Raw genomic sequence first — 17,647 nt, forward strand, 5'->3', positions numbered from 1 at the left:
TCCTCCTAAGAGATCGAATCTCTTTGCTTTTATTCTGGCTTTAGATTTTTTTTTTAAGCCTCTTAGCATTTAAGTCAACATTCTTACTTAAATTTAATGAACAGAACTCCTATTTGGTTCCATTTGCCCTTTTTGTCAACAGCCCAGAAGAGTGTAGCACGAGATGCTTGAGCAAGTTACATTTAAGTCTTCCATTTGTGTTGACGTAGATAAAGAAGAGATCTTTGGTTTTTTGTTTTTGTTTTTGTTTTTGTTTTGTGTTTTTAACCAGTTCATTGCAACAAAAGGCAAACCTCTTCTTTCCCAGTTATCTGTCATGGTAAGATGGGCAAGAAGATTATTTTTCCATTCCTTTGCACTACTGTTGGACCTACTTAATGTGTTGAATAGGTACCAAAGATGTCAAGGCTCCATTTCTTTTCTTTCAGGCCATGTACAAATACTTTGCAAATAAAAAATATTCTATATGTCCCAGAGTCTTGTTGATTTATGTATGTTTTTTTAAATTATAGAGATAGTGTACAGAGTAATTATGTATGTCAGACCTTTGGGAGGGTGTTTGTGTGTGTGTGTGAGACAGTGAGAAAGATATGATTTAATGAATACGCCGAAAACCCACCTGGGAAACTCCAACTCCCACTGTCCTTGTGACACAGCACACAAGTCTTCACTGCACACACCAAGATTGCATTTTATGCCACACCAGTGCAAGGGGGCAGCCCCCAATGGCACTCTAAGGGGCCAGTGCGGTGGTACGGTACCATGACCAGGTTACCTCAGTCATGGATGAGGATAGGGGAGAGCACTGGTTAATTACTCCCCCCCAGCAACCTGGCAGGTCGGGAGTTGAACCGGCAACCTTTGGGTCTTACGCCCTAACCGTTAGGGCCTAACCGCTTATCCATGACTGCCCCAATATACATTATTATTATTATTATTATATTATTATTATGGGTTCATTGCATATACATGCATTTATTAAGCAGATAAGTAATAGCAGATAAAGATGATAATAGAGCATAGGTCAGGGTAATAGAGCTCAGTCAAAGACATGGAATGCAATGCCTGTCTCATAAGGGGAACTCGTGCGGCCAGCAATATTGGTTACACACGGAAGTTATGTATGAACACCGGAAGTGCAACATTTCCTTTCCGCCGCCAAACCGGGTGCTGTTTGCACGCGTGCCGATTTCTTTTACAGAAATCGCCTTTAAGTCATTAAACAAATAGGATATCACCTAAACAATTATGGTACGTAGACATCATTTGTATTCGAATGTATTGTAGGTGGCTAAAGACTCAATATAATCAGAAAGCAAATATTATGGCCAGATAGTCATCATGCTATCGTTAGCCACCAGCTACCCTTGTCAATAGCTAGCAATTTGGGCATGATCAGCAGTAAATAAACTGACATCTGTGTCAATTTCATGACTTAATTGATTTGAAAAGATTACAGTGTTATATAATGTGTGTATATATCGGATGGGCGTCTTCTGTGAAGCATTGAAGTTAACACTTCAGCCTTCGTCGTCCATCCATCAGTTGAATCTGAGACAACAGAACTCATTATCTTCAACTAGCAGATGGCAGTTTCCCTCATCCGTTTCAGGCATATACTATACAATATTATGTAATCTATGTTTTTAAACTATGCCTATGGTTCACCTTAAACTGCAATTATCATGTCATGTGTGCATTCATCGTTATATAGAGTTCACCTAGACTGACTGTTTTGCTCAGTCACAGTGTTGGTTCAGTCTGTGATGTGTCATGTAGTCCTGTCTGTCTCCGCTGCTATTACCGTGCTGAGTGTGTACCCTTAATAACGCATTTGGTATAATTCTATGTCCACTTGGAGAAACTAATTCCCGTTTTTGTTTTTGTTGCCCTTTACAGAAACCAATTTTGCTACAGGGCCATGAAAGGTCCATCACACAGATCAAATACAACAGGGAGGGTGACCTACTGTTTTCTGTCGCAAAGGATCCAGTAAGTTCTATATGGCATACATTTGGGTATTGACTGTATTGCAATGGCTTAAAACATCTATTCTGTATATTGTTGATGTGTGAATTATGTCCATGGATTTCCCTTGTTTAGGTGGCCAATGTTTGGTATTCTGTGAATGGAGAGCGACTTGGCACGTATAATGGACACACTGGTGCTGTCTGGTGTGTGGATTGTGACTGTATCCTTTCATTCTCTTGTCTGACACAGTGACTTTATATCACTTAGTGTTACACTTATGTCACTTAATAGATCACTGTTCTTCTAAATTAAACTTTGGACCGGTTTTGGAGTGTGTTGCTTTGGCCTGTCAGGTGTATATTCTTTTCCTTAATTATTGCCTCAGGGGATACCAAACATGTTTTGACTGGATCCGCTGACAACAGTTGCAGACTTTGGGACTGTGAGACTGGTAAGTGGCCACACCCGATAAATTAATGTGATTTTTTTTTCCTCGACTTTCTTTTGACTCATTGTACTGATATACATGACATGCATGTCAGCTCACTTGGCCTAAGGCACTAGATCTGGCAATATGTTGTCTTTGTGTTTTTATGTTGTCTTTGTCTTTGTCCACCACACCTGGAGGGTAACCTATTTGGCCAGTGACCTGGTCTTTCTTTGTGTGTGTTTGTCCGGCCAATTGATTTGTCAATAGCTCCATCATGGATGACTTGATTGATTTTAGTTTTTAGACTCACATGGGGGAATAAAAACCTTCTATTAAACTTTCACTAGATATGGACTTTGTGTGTCTTTGTGTCACATGATGCAAAAAAAAGTTACGCAAGCATTGGCCATTTTGCGGACATGTCATGATTGTGCTTGTTCTTTTTTATGTTTTTATTATTTATTTGTAGGGAAACAGCTTGCTCTGCTGGAGACGAGTTCGGCTGTAAGGACCTGCGGCTTTGACTTCAGTGGAAACATCATCATGTTCTCCACAGACAAACAGATGGGCTACCAGTGCTACCTGAACTTCTTTGACCTCAGAGACCCTGCACAGATTGGTATGCCTTACTACCGTGTATCGCACCTGCCAGACTTTTGTCTGATGTTTTGTTGTACTTTTTACAAATCCCTCCAGTCACAATCAGTCACATTACACAGTTGCTTTTGGACCTCTACTGAAGTTGATTCAGCTGTTTAGAGCAGTGTTTCCCAACCTTTTTTGTCTTGCGTACCCCCTAAGCATCTTAGTTGTGCCATGAGTACCCCCTAATTCATGTTCTATATTACTTTCTCTGTCCTGATATGACTGCTCCATACATTTGTTATAATAATATTTTTCCAAGTACCCCCTGCACTGTGCTCGCGTACCCCTAGTGGTACACGTACCCTTGGTTGGGAAACACTGGTTTAGAGTACAATCCAATGTGACCAGACCCAACTTACCAAGCAATGGAAACATTGTAGTCGTTAGCCTTGCAGACTTTTATACTCCATTCCCTGAACTTGGAGACAGTGATCCTAGTGCTTGTTGGGTCAGTAAAATAGATGTAATAGCAGGAATGATATTCTTTCCCAAAATTATATGGTTGTGCTTGTTACACATTCTGCCAGGAATTATATTCTTTCCCAAAATGATATGGTTGTACTCGTTACTCATTCTGTTTGATTGTTAGTGCTAATATTCAGCATTCATGAATGGATTTCATCCAACCCCTTCTAGTCAGTCAATTTACATATTATGATATTCACAGTCTTGACCTGAAAGAGGGGTCCTCAAAAGCTCAATTATGAAACTTATTTCATTGTTAGTACTCAACCATCACGCATGCAATCTCTCATCTCCGTGTTGTTTCAGAGGACAACCAGCCCTACGTGTCCATGCCCTGCAGCGAGTCGAAGATCACCAGTGCCGTCTGGGGTCCCCTCGGGGACTTTGTCATCGCCGGCCATGAGAATGGAGAGATCAACCATTTCAGTGCCAAGGTACCAGATGGTGTTGTGGCTAATTCTTGGCACCAAATAAGATGTTGTGTTTTTTCTTTTTAGTGTACCTCTTACAAGGACACATCAATATTTGTCACATAGATAAAGTAATCAGAGATATTGGGCAAAGAAGGAAATGCGTGAAATGTGTGTGGAAGGTGGGAGGGTTAATTGTGTAGATTGTGGTGGGTTGCTGGGATGGCTGTATGATGAATGGCTAGAGTGGAGTAGATGATTTGCGGGTCTGGTACCAGCCTTTCATTTATGTCCATATCAGCACAAATATGCTCACTACCACATCCCGGATGTATTTAATGTTTGTGTGTCTGTCTGTGTGTGCCTATGCGTGTGTGCCTGCCCAGTCTGGGGAGATCCTGAAGACGGTGAAGGAACACACCAAGCAGATCAACGACATCCAGTCCTCCGTGGACCTCACCATGATCATCACCGCCTCCAAAGACTGCTCCGCCAAGGCAAGAGAACTCCTCCACCCTTTACACACGCAGTGGCATCACAATCACTAACGTCCTGAATTACAGTGTAGCTAGTTAGGCGTGGGCCTCTTTGATGGTCATGTAGGGCTACACAATGAATTGAAATGAAATGAAAATCACAATGGCATGAAATGTGACTGCAGCTACAGCGGTAAGGTAACGCCATTTATTCTCAGCCGTAAGTCTCCAAAGGGGCTTGACATTAACTTTTTCACTTACCGGCCACTCCCAAGTCCCAAGTCACTAGCCATTCAGGTATACCACTAGTAGGGCTGGGTATCGTTTTGTTTTTTTCGATACGGTGCCAATTTCGATACTTTGGTTTCGATACCAGTGCTTTTCGATACCGTTTTTCGATACCTGTTGTTTTGAAGTTATTATTATGAAGAACCCATAAGATCACCAAATTCTAAATTTTCACAAGTAGTATTGTGCATACGGTGAGTGCATTTCAGTCATCTTATGATGTTATTACAGATTACTCAATATATACAGTATCTTCAGTTCAAATGAAATATAGAAGATGATTTCTAAGTAGCCTAGGTGTTGAGTAAGTAGGCAGGAGTACAGTTGGATGACAGTTAGCTCAGCAATCAATGAGTAGCCTACTTCAATTGCTATGTAGCCTACTATTGTCATAATCTCTAGGCCAGGGGTGTCAAACTCAGGCCTGGGGCCAAATCTGGCCTGTGTGGAGCCATTTTATTTGGCCTGTGAGCTCATTTCAAATATGTATTACAGTTGGCCCTCAAACATCATCAATGTACAGTGTACCAAGACTTGAACATGAAATTTGGTGTTTCTCAGAGGTATGAGCGGGCCCAGGCCAATGACACAGCTCATACTCCTATGCAATACAATATGTGCCAGCGTGTGTAAAATTAAACTATGAGTATTAAGTGTGTGCCAGCTCGAAATTAGCCAATTTATTAAAAATAAATCTTGAGCTCAGCCCCCGACTTTGTTCCATATTTTGATTTTGGCCCTCGGTCAATTTGAGTTTGACACCCCTGCTCTAGGCAAACCTAGGTTAGGGCTATTGTTATTTCACAAATTATTACTAGATGGCCTATTGCAGCAAATAATCACGTTGTTACTAATTTTCCACCAAAACCCAAATCAGAAATAAATAAATTATTTAGTAATCTCAACATCATAGAGCAAAAGAGCATTAGACACATACACACTTCCAGGTGCAGGTTGCTCTCTCTCTCTCTCTCTCTCTCTCTCTCTCTCTCTCTCTCTCTCTCTCTCTCTCTCTCTCTAGAAGCTTATGCGTATTATTTGCTTTTGAATTCACGTAGCTACACGCTCTCCTTCACCTGACCGCTTGACTCATACATAACCTGCAGATTGGGAAGACCAGACATCCCAATGAAAGTCCAATAAAGTCCCTGATATTTGATATTGGCTCTCCGATGCCCGTGAGTCAGATAAAGCAGACTATGCAAGTTCGCGTTTTTTCAATTGCCAATGCGGGAAAGAGGAATAGCCTATAATGACTCGTGCGTCATGCGTGGGGTAGCCTACTTGAAATAGATTACATGCACTTCGTAGGGCGCCCTGCAAAAGTCCTGGGTAAAAAAGCAGGCAGTTATATACAGACTGGACGACAGAGAGGGCATTGACAAACAATGTAACACTAATTTGCAAATGTGTTGGTCGGGGTGTCCGGGGTTGATAAGCAGCTCCATGTAATACGTTTTTGGAACTTGGGATGTCTGGGAGACGCTATCTTAACCCCTTAAGACGCGGCTTTATAAATTTGTTGTTACCAGTATGGTAATGACCAAGTCGTGGTGCATTACTAAAGGGCCTGTGTTGTGTCATAGTATTCTAGTGCTATGGTAGTTACATTTCAATGACTATTACCGCGTGCCACTGGAGGTACGGCGCGCATTAAGGGGCTACCGCTGTCTTAACGCATCGCATGGAAGGGATGTCGAGTGGGTCTTTTAGCGCCGTTGCCCTCCGCGGGAACAAGTTTCAAATCTCCGCACTTTATAAACCCCTTAGCGATCGCCCACACATTGATTCTTATCAAAACTACAGTAGCCGTGCGCAAGTGGAGAGGAGAGTGCACACTCAAGGAGGTTTAAAACGACAGCATCAGAGGAAGATTGGCGCGACGGTAGTTCTACCACTATTATCATGACTGCACAAACACACACGTCTTCGTTGGACAAAAGGGTTGTTGAACATGTTTCAAAATTAACACCTCAGCACAACACAGCCTCAACGTCAACTGTACAGGACTCTGCTGATTGAGCCGCGCCCGCGCCAGGCACTGCCTGAAGAGACAAACGGGGCAGCAGCGCATATAAGCCTACTCTTATATAGAGTTCAAGAAACACTTACTAACAAATACAAATTCATTTCAAACAATAATATTTTTAATGTCCATTCGTCCATGGCTTGTAAATTTCAGCGCAGCTTTCGGCTCTTAGCCTTGATTTGGTGCGTTAATGTTTCGCCAAGTCGTGTTGCCGTCTTTCGCAGGGACAGCTTTATCACAAATGGAGCATCTGGCTCTATTTGCGTCCAGTCACACGAGCAAAGTTTAACCACACTTTAGATCTCAGCAAGTCTATCAGGGCTGCAACTAGCTACAACTGCAACTACAACTAACTGCAACTAGCTACAACTAAGTTAGCCTACAACATATCCTCACCGACTGTCAGCTGTTCGAGTAAACAAACGCTAGTACTTTTTGAATGAATGAAATGTCTCGTGCTCGTCCCGCCCACCCAGGTCCTTTGAAGCCAATCACAAATGACAATTTCTCATGACTACATGGCTATTGGTTCACAGATTTACTATTGACACAGCAGGGACTGTTGAAACGCACAAAAGGTATCGAAATAAGGCACCGTTTTTTTTGTTTTGTTTTGATATTCGATACTATGTGGCTTTTCGGTCGGTGCCAGGACCGGACCGAAATTCGGTACGCAGCCCTAATCACTAGCCACAGATTTCATATTGTTTTTTTTTCTTTATTTATTATGATAAGTGTACGTCTAACCTAAAAGGATTAGGTGCTAAAGCAAGATGAGTGTACAGCTTTCTACATGGAAGTATATCAAGCAAACAGAAACTAAGTTGCTGGGCTTTTTCTTGAACTTGAATGCAAACAATTGATGCACAAGGGGAAAACAACAGAATTCAGGCTACTATGATGCGTATGTCATACCAAAGAATAAACCGCCAGCCAAATTGGCTAGTGACACTGAAAGTATTACTAGCCACAGCCAAGTTTTACCAGTATTTGGCCGGTTGGAAGGTGCCAGTGTCAAGCCCTGCTCCAAAGGTCTCCTAAAGGGGCGTGCACCTGACGTCATATGGATCCCGGAACAGTACGAGCTTGAAATATTTTGCTCTAATAGACTATTCTTTGACATGAAGAAAGGAACAAATAGTGTGGAGTGGAGGGCCCAAGACAGGAGAGGATGGAAGAGGTTTTTCCTATGGGAACTTAAAGGCCACATTACCTATGCACGAAAAGGCACAAATTGTCAGGGCTGCGCGATTCGCTCTTGAGCGCATCCTCGCCTCCACCTCAGGTGCACGTTTTTGTTGTCTGTCGTGTCGTGCAGTGTGAGCATTCGGGTCGCATTCCGACCCCCGGGTCATGTAGTGTGAGGTTGTGAGATATGAACAATTAAACCCTGTGATTCACTCGTACAGTGGGAGCAGGAGCTGAATACCTGCGACTGAAAATATTGCAGTTTTAGCACTACTCCACAGGCATCGTACCCTCTGATCATTCTGTGCCTGTTAATTTGGCAGAGCAGTTGTTGAAAGCCCCAGAGTAGAGTGTGTAAAATTCAATGCCTTTCAATCAATACAAAACTGGATTGTTTTGCCAATTTAAATGAATGTCTGGCCTTTGGCACTCTGTAACAGATTTCAGTGCCAAACCACTTGGCTTTTTGTCTCATCTTGTTTGCCTAGGGCTGTTCCAGTTGTCTTCATTTTCACGTTCAGGGGAGACAGTTGTGTTTTAGAGTCAAATGGAGGAGATGACATTGTAGATAAATATTTAAAAACAAGCCTGCAGCTCTTGTGAAAGCTCGTCTTGACTTTTCCGTTTCCATCACAGCTGTTTGACTCGACGTCACTGGACCACATCAAGTCCTTCAAGACGGAGAGACCTGTTAACTCTGCTGCCATTTCTCCTATTATGGACCATGTAAGACCCACAACACATACTCAAACCAAAACCTGTGTGTGTGCGTGTGCATGTGCATGTTTGTGCGTGTGATGTGTGAAATGAGAGGAAGCGCTAACCTGTATTTGTGATATGAGGGTGTGTGTGTACGTGCGTTTGTGTGTGATTGTGAGCGACAAGAGAGAGTGCTAACGTGTGTGTGTGTGTGTGTGTGTGTGTGTGTGTGTGTGTGTGTGTGTGTGTGTGTGTGTGTGTGTGTGTGTGTGTGTGTGTGTGTGTGTGTGTGTGTGTGCGCGACAAGAGGAAGTACTAGCCTGTATTTGTGGTGTGTGCATGTGTGTGAGCGACTGGAGAATGTGCTATAACCTGTGTGTATGTGTGTGAGCGCGAGTGAGCGGTAAGAGAAAGTGTCTTTACCTGCATTTGTGTAACCTGGATTTGTGGTGTGTGAGTGTGTGAGGGTGTGTGTGAGCGACTAGAGAAAGTGCTAACCTGTGTGTGTGTGTGTGTGTGTGTGTGTGTGTGTGTGTGTGTGTGTGTGTGTGTGTGTGTGTAGGTGGTCATGGGAGGTGGTCAGGAGGCCATGGAGGTGACAACAACCTCTACCAGGATCGGCAAGTTCGAGGCCAGGTGAGCTCTTCCTTAGGCATATTCAAAAGTTGGCCAAAGAGACATCTGAGTCACTGTTTTCAAGTTAATATTTGTGTAGATTTGCCAGGGCCTTGAACCAGATTTTTTTTTTGCCAAATGATTCATAAGAATAGTATTTTAACATATCTGTTTTTTTGTTCCACCCTAATCTGTTTTCCACCCGATTTTCCTGAACTGGTTAGAACAGAAAGAAAACAGAAAAAAAATTAGATTCTGGTTCAAAGCCTTGGTCTGAAATGCTCTGGGTTTCTTTCAGGAATGGAATCTTCTAGTTCTATTTTTGGATCTGACAAAAACAATCGAGGTGGTTCCTAATAAGTAAGAAGCATCAGCCATTGCTCTTTAGGGGAGCATTAAAACCTTTTCTTCTCCGTCCCTATGCATCCAAATGTTATGTCCTAACGGCTGTGATACATGTAAGCGAATTCCACCCGCTTTCAACCTGCTCGCTCGCCTCGCGTGGTGACGTAGCATCGTTTACCGGTCAAATTAGCTTAGCTTAGCAAATGCTGTGGTCAAACAACCGTCTCTCTTCAATCACAAACACTGTATGTACAAATTAAAATGATGAAACAGGAGCGAATATATTGGTCACCTTAACCCAAGTGTCATTTATTTTAAAACCATCTGTGAAAAACGATCGGCAGATTTGACACCACCGAAATCAAAACAGCCTCCATTTTTAATATCCCAGTAGTGCTGGTGACGCATGTGACGTCATGGCGTTGAAAGCTCTCCCATTGGTTAACGCTTCGCGGTGCCGCTACATTTTTCAGCCAAGCTCAACTTTCTCGCCTCGCTCGCCCACCGCCCGCCACCCTCGCTTCCCTACGTCACCACTTCTCGCCTCGCTGCCGTGTCCCAACGGAAAATAATGGAACGCCACGCTTCTACCGCTTTGGAAGCGCCCTTGTAAATTGGGCGTAAGGTTCTGTGTCTGTGTCTCAAAAATGGGACATGACATGCATGATGTGATATGCACCGTAACAAAGGAAATTTGTAAAGCCAGCGACCCCTGAAATTGGCAGCTCATTACACATTCATTTCTGTGGGATGGTAACACACTGCCCTCTCCTGCTGAGCTTTTCTCATTGTTGTGAGATGACTTCATTTCCACTATTTGAGCTGAGAGTATTCATCCACAAACTCTCCTCTATCATCATCAGTTATCAACCCTTTCAGAGCAGTCTTAACTGTTCCCAAAGAAAAGTTATGCTTTCGCAAGCAAACACTGTGCATTATTTCATATTAATGCATTAGGGCTGTAACGATATTGTATCGAACCGAGAAATTGTGATACTCAGTGTCACGATACTGTATCGTGACGTAAAGGCGTAGTATCGTGATATGCCTTTTCAAAGTTTTGTTATCCTTCAGTCCAGAAAACATCCATTTGATTCGATGTGATTGTGCTTCCAAGCTTCAAATGAGATACAATCGCAGGGTGTATCGAACCGTAGGTCAAAAATGCAGAATCATGCGCTGAGTGTATCGTTACAGCCCTATAATGCATAGTGAGTGTCAACCGTTGCATCAGATGTGGTCCATACTGCCCAGCCCTACATGAGCTCCTGAGCATGCTAATGTTGTGCTCCTGCTTCCCCATAGGTTCTTCCATGCTGCATATGAAGAGGAGTTTGGCAGAGTAAAGGGACACTTCGGTCCCATCAACTGTGTGGCATTCCACCCTGATGGCAAAAGGTAAGACATTTCTACTACAAGGAGATTATTTTTTTATGATTCATGACTCCTGAGTGTCATATCTGATTAGTTGCGTGTTGAAATTCTACAAAGAGGTGCCCAAACGTGTAGTTTTAAGCCTTTTAGGCTAAACATAATTCAGGTTCAACTAAATTTAGGTTAAACATAATTCTGCATTATTGCACATATTTGCATGTTATTTCTGGTTGTTGGTGTTGTGTCCTAACATTTCCCCATCCCATCATCTGTATCACCACAGCTACAGCAGCGGAGGAGAGGACGGTTACACCAGAATTCACTACTTCGACCCCCAGTACTTTGATTTCGAGCTGGAGGTGTAGGCCACACCTGAAAACAGCAGACGCATTCCCCCGGCGGCCATTCCTGGACTGACTCCAGATCAGTCCCCATGGCTCCCTGTCAGCATCACACTGCTAAGCGGCCCCAATCATCGGCTGCACCCGTGCATTTGTGGTTTTTGTATTATTGGTTTTACATCGATACTTTACTCCCAATAAGCCTTAATCCAAGGTCTATTAAATTAATGGATTTCCCAAATAAATACTTGGCTATTGAGGTACGACATTGTGGTGTTTTTTTTCTTTCGCAATAAGAGGTTTTTTTTACACATACTCCTGTTAAAATAAGGCAACGCAAGGCTGCGGTTTGACCCAAGTGATTCATTCCTACACCTTAATTACAATTAGTTGTATGTTACAGTCTCTCTTGACCCTGAAGACCATCTTTCTGTCTGATGATTTGATCTTGACTCACACAATTGGTACATCCATGAAACTTGGCACATCAGAGATATTATGGTTTTGCCACCGCCGCCACTGGGGGAAAAAAAAAAAAAACATTTTTTATAGGTTATTAATAATGCATGTTTTTACATCTCCGTTATAAATATTAGCCCCCATATTTTTCAATATTGCAATATTTGCAATCTAAAAATTGGAATTCTGTTACAAAATGCAGTCAAGAAATGTATTACAAAATGCGTAGATTGACACTGCATCATGCAATAATTTATGACATTATGACTTAATGTGGTGTTATTACGTAATGTGTTGTTACATGCAGTATGTGCCCACAAACAGACTGCTGTCATTGCCTATCCACCCCTTTCCCGCTCTCTGATTGGAGCCCAAGATTCGGTACCCTCACTAAGGGATAGAATCCATGCTGTCTTTTCAAATTGGAACGATTGTGCAAAGCAGCATGGGATTTTCCCAGACTACCTATAATACCATGAGGTACACATGAGAACACATGAAAGGGTTATTGCTGGGTGGCCAGGGCTGGGAAGCCAGAGGACACTGGCATCATCCCGATGATGTGGTTAGGGGAACGTTTATTCAAAAAAAAAAAAAAGGTTGAGACTGAGAGCCTGTGCTCTTGAGTATGAAGACTTTTATGGCACTTACTGGCCCTTAGTTTTTGCCTCGTAAAGCACTGGTAGTCTGTTTCCTGTTTCAAATGGAAGGAAATCTAGTGATCGTATCTTAAAATCGGATGCTTTTTCTGGTTAGATTTTAGTTTATGTTTGGCATTACCCAAAAGCTTCACTGTCACATTGTCTTAAGGTCATGTAATGCATACATGGCCAAGAATTATGCAATTAAAGTGAACATAGTCAAGCTATATTACAGGCTTGTCTGAGCAGGTCTACAACAGTAAAAAAAAAAAAACATGGTTGAAAAAAGGCCTGCCACTCTGTGCACCTTATGTGGTGTACAGTGATGCTGTCTCAACTTTTAAGGCTAAGACGAAGAAAAAAAAGGTGCATTGGAATAAACCAAACCAGTATTCTGTTTTGAATTAACCTAGTCATGGAAATAATACGGTGTAGTTTATGACAAGATTTATGACCATCTTGTATTTCTGACAAGATGAGACTGACACCATCAGTAAGATGTCATAAGTCCTGTTTCGTGTGAAAATACGAGCTCAGTCCAATATGCTTTTGTGTGAGGGGGTGTCCACATGTCTCAGACAGACCACGGGAGCAGGGTGTAGATTAGAATGTAATACCCCTCAGGGATTCTCGAAAGATGGGACAAAACATGTCCGGGAGATAAAACTCAAGTTTGTGCTTAAAATGTAATTAGAAATTGCAACAAAATTAGCTGGAATGATAGAAGAAGTTTTGTACAATAAAATATGATTTCATATTTACATCGTTTTCATTTTTTATTTTACACGTTGTAATGTGTCGCCAGTAGCCTACCCAAAACCCTATGTCCGAAAGCAGGATTTAGAATTTGACATTACCATAATAATTGCTTAAAATGAAATATAACAAACATCATAGCTACTGTCATCAAGTATTTTGGATAATTAATCAAACTACATGTATGTACAATGTTTTATGAACCTTTTTATATACTTTTTAAACTATTGAACATGTGTCCAGACTTTTAGTCATCACCGTAAGATTTTTTTTAAATACAAAAAAATCTACCATTATTGTGGCCAGCTCACACTCTAAGCAGCCTGGTACTACTTCCTGTTTGGTGTACATGCCATGGAGACACTGTTCTGTTAAGGTCACATTTAATATTAGATTTTATTAATGCATCTTTAGGAAGACCACCTATGTCACAACCATAACGTCAACACCATAATGTATAAAACTAAAGGTTATTTCAGTATTTTGTATAATAAAAGCTTAGAATAACTTTATTGGCAAGTCCTTAAGCAACTGCTGATGTACCAGATGATTTCTGTTAGAAAATCATGTGTTATTATGAAAAGTAGGTTTATTTGTAAAATTTCTTATGGAGTTGACATGCAAAATCTTATGGAGTTGACAAATTCATCAAAAACTGCTCAATATGCTGATATGATATTCTTTTCAAACGTAGAAACAGGAGGAAACGTTATTTTAGGATATTATATGTGTATTAATGTGCATATAACGCATATAACTACATAATTTTTCGATAAATGGACGAAAAAGTTAAAACTAAAGTTTAATTCAAAACAAATACACTTTTTAAAAAGAGAAGCTTAAGAATGTAACAAAACTACAAAATAAGCTGTGAAAAAAACATTTTGCACTAAATAGGCTCCAAAAATCAGACCAGTTTGCCAACTCCGTCAGTTTTTCTGTCAACTCTGTAAGATTTTTCTCAGCACTTTCAGATGTTCTTGTAATATTTTGGGGAAAAAGCTAATTCTTTAATCATTTTTTTTGTTTAGGCAATAAAGCGTCATTAGATCTATACCACCATGTATCCTAACCACTTTAGGTGTTTTCCTCATGGTTGCAAAATAAAAGATGAAGTCTGAAAATGGCAATTTTTCGAACTCTGTGTGTTAATAACTAACAGTCTTCAATTAAAATTTAAATATATATATTACATATTATTGTACATCAAAGTAACTAAGTATCATTACTAGGGCTGGGACTCGATTACATTTTTTAATCAAATTAATCTATAGGCTTTGAAATTAATTAATCGAATTAATCGCATTTTAATCGCATTTAAATATCTGACTTGAGAACAGTGAAAAATATTTGCTTTCACATGGAATTTGGATAATTACAATAAATAAGCTTAATCTAACAATATTATTCATTTTTAAAAGAAGAGAGAACTCTTATCAATTTCAGCAGGCTGTTCACCATCAGGCATAATACTGCCCTCCACTGGTCTAATCCAGAACTATGTAGCTACATTATACTGCGATTAATTGTTTTAATTAAGTTAATTAATTTATCTAATCGTGTAATTAATTAATCGAAATTAACTAGTAAATGTCCCAGCCCTAATCATTACAATACAAATCAGAGCTCAAGATTCTTGTTGGACTATTATAATAATATAATATAATTTAATTATATACTTTTCTTGTGTCTGACGGAGTTGACAAAAATCTAGGTGTGAAGGTAAACATGTTAATTTGTTAAAAATGCCTTTTTACCTGGAGCCTGTATTTTTACATGCCTGAAAACTACACATACTTATCTTCATGAATATATAACCATCAACAACATATTCTGCATTTTCAAAATTAGGTTTTCAAAACGTGTTCTGTCCCATCTCTCAAGAATCCTTGCTTGTCAAAATGGGCGCATTTAATTGCAGCCATGACTTGTCACCAGAAGATGTCCCCGTTACTGAAACTTCAAGTTGGCCTACCAACCCAAATTTGAAACGTGTCTAATAGTAGGGGCTTTAAGCCGAGAAATCGTTACGCGCTGGATAGAAGCATATAATTCGGTACACATGTTCCTTGAGTGATTTGAAGACATCCTAGAAGGGGTGCCCCTGGAAAAAAAATTGTCTACCATGTCATATACAATATGTCATGTTGGTAATGCATTACACTGTTATTACATGGCATTACACTTAGCTGAAAATGTTAATATAGTCCTCAGCAGAGATGAAGCAAGGGTAGTCTGCTTGACCAGATTGATAAAACTACAAAATATACATAGTGTGAAAGTATGGGTGAGTCTGTGCTTATGTGGTTGACAGCATGTAACATTGTGAACGATTTGAGAAGATTCTTGGTCTGAATTAAAATGAGCATTGCCCACACTAAAACTATGGTGAGAATAGACTGCTCCTAATGCTCGATCTGAATGGGATAGTGTCAGTGCAAGATGCCCTAGGTAGCAGGTTCTCCGTCCTCTAATTTCCATAACAGATAAACGTATTTTATTTGTATGAGAGAGGGTAAAAGACAGGACCTTTCCATATGTATGAAGAACCCCATAAGATCACCTAATTCTATATTTTTACAAGGCATTGTGCATATTGTGAGAGCATTTCAGTCATCTTTAGAATGGCATTACAGATTACTCAATATGGGCCTACATGTATGCCACAGTATGGCTTCAGTTTAAATTAAATGGAAATGATTTCTTAGTATATGTTGAGTAAGAAGACAGAGGTAAATTGTTTTGTTTTATTTGCAGACAAGTCCTCACCTAGTACTTGTGCCAAAAGTTGTATTAGTTAGCTCAGTAATCATTGAGTACTTAAGTTGCTATCAAAACTGACAGCTGATGGACAACATGTACCGTAGGTCTTGTGCCACCCTTACCCATAGGAGAAATATCTATATAGAAAAACAATAATCATATGAAAGTAAATCATTACCTGTACTCTTTTTCTTGATATGCAAGGCACACAAATAGTCTGGGAGGAAGGATAGTCTATCATACACCCCCCCCCCCCCCCCCCCCCCAAACAAAATGACTTTTTATAACCTTCAAGATTTTGAGTGGTAACAGTAACATAACTCATTCCCACTACACCCTTTTGCATAATATTGTACATGTCCTCAGAATGCTCTACATGTTTCAGTTCTATGTAGTTGTACTGTACAGGACAGTACAGTGCAGTGCAGTACAGTACAGTACAGTACAGTACAGTACAGTAGCATACAGAACGGTGCAGTATAATAAAGTACAGTAGAGTATAGTACAGTACAGTACAGTACAGTAGCATACAGTACGGTGCAGTACAGTACAGTACAGTAGCATACAGTACGGTGCAGTATAATAAAGTACAGTAGAGTATAGTACAGTACAGTACAGTAGCATACAGTACGGTGCAGTACAGTACAGTACAGTAGCATACAGTTCGGTGCAGTATAATAAAGTACAGTAGAGTATAGTACAGTACAGTACGGTACAGTAGCATACAGTACGGTGCAGCACAGTACAGTAGTATATAGTACGGTGCAGTATAGTAAAGTACAGTACAGTACAGTACAGTACAGTAGCATACAGTACGGTGCAGTCTAGTTAAGTACAGTACAGTACAGTAGCATACAGTACGGTGCAGTCTAGTACAGTACAGTACAGTATAATACAGTAGCATACTGCACGGTGCAGTAGAGTACAGTACGGTATATCACATTACAGTACAGTAGAGTACAGTACAGTGCAATACAGTAGAGTACAGTATAGTCTTGATGACTTTTAGGCTACTTTGACTTTAGCCCTCCAAAGCCAATAGGATTTCCACATGCTGTTGTTTTAAGTTTTTGAAAGACTATTTTAGTAGCCTATGTGAGAGAGGGAAGGCAGGCAGACATGTTTTAAATAAAGGACCACACCCACAAATAAAAAATAACCAGCAAACAATAAATTAAGTGGTTAGGTAGCCAACATGTCATCTAGATTAAAGCCAAAAGTAGATGAAAAACAGACATGTTACCATTTTGCTCTTTTAAAATATAAAGTATCTGTCAATATACTGTATATATGATATATTCATAAATGCCCTTATCACTCCATTGTACACTTAAAACTGAGATATACATATCTGAACATCAGCATACATTTTATTTTGTAATGGCCTATAGTAAATCATCCAAGCTGTCACTGACACTTGATATGTACATGTATTATTGACTTGATTGATATGAATATTTCAGTTGGACTCCTAGGCTTAAATCATTGAGGGGGTCCTAAGGAAGTAGTAGTAGTTTGTGTGTGTGTGTGCGCATGTGTAAGTGGGATTAAAATTATTGTTTGCCATCTATCTTTGTCTGAAGAGCAGACTGAGTGTCTGAACCTGCTAATGCTAGCATGCTAACATTGGGAGAGTTATGTGTGGCCCAGTTCAAGGGTTTATCTCTTCTCCCCTAAATTTTCTAACCACAATTTTCTTTTTGGATTTCATAGATATGACCCACTGCAAGTTTTTAAAACTCTTAATGAATG

At 40.3% G+C, this 17,647-nt stretch overlaps 1 protein-coding gene across 1 annotated transcript; it reads left to right on the forward strand.

Moving 5' to 3' along the window:
- The first annotated feature begins 1,075 nt into the window (after positions 1-1,075).
- Positions 1,076-11,544, forward strand: eif3i (eukaryotic translation initiation factor 3, subunit I). The gene is made up of 11 exons (XM_063185766.1): positions 1,076-1,251; positions 1,900-1,992; positions 2,104-2,191; positions 2,357-2,422; positions 2,871-3,020; positions 3,818-3,945; positions 4,308-4,418; positions 8,539-8,628; positions 9,164-9,237; positions 10,867-10,959; positions 11,219-11,544. The coding sequence occupies exons 1-11, from the start codon at positions 1,249-1,251 to the stop codon at positions 11,298-11,300; spliced, it is 978 nt and encodes a 325-aa protein (XP_063041836.1). The 5' UTR covers positions 1,076-1,248; the 3' UTR covers positions 11,301-11,544.
- Positions 11,545-17,647: the final 6,103 nt, after the last annotated feature.

Source organism: Engraulis encrasicolus, chromosome 20, assembly GCF_034702125.1.
Source record: "Engraulis encrasicolus isolate BLACKSEA-1 chromosome 20, IST_EnEncr_1.0, whole genome shotgun sequence".
NCBI lineage: Eukaryota > Metazoa > Chordata > Actinopteri > Clupeiformes > Engraulidae > Engraulis > Engraulis encrasicolus.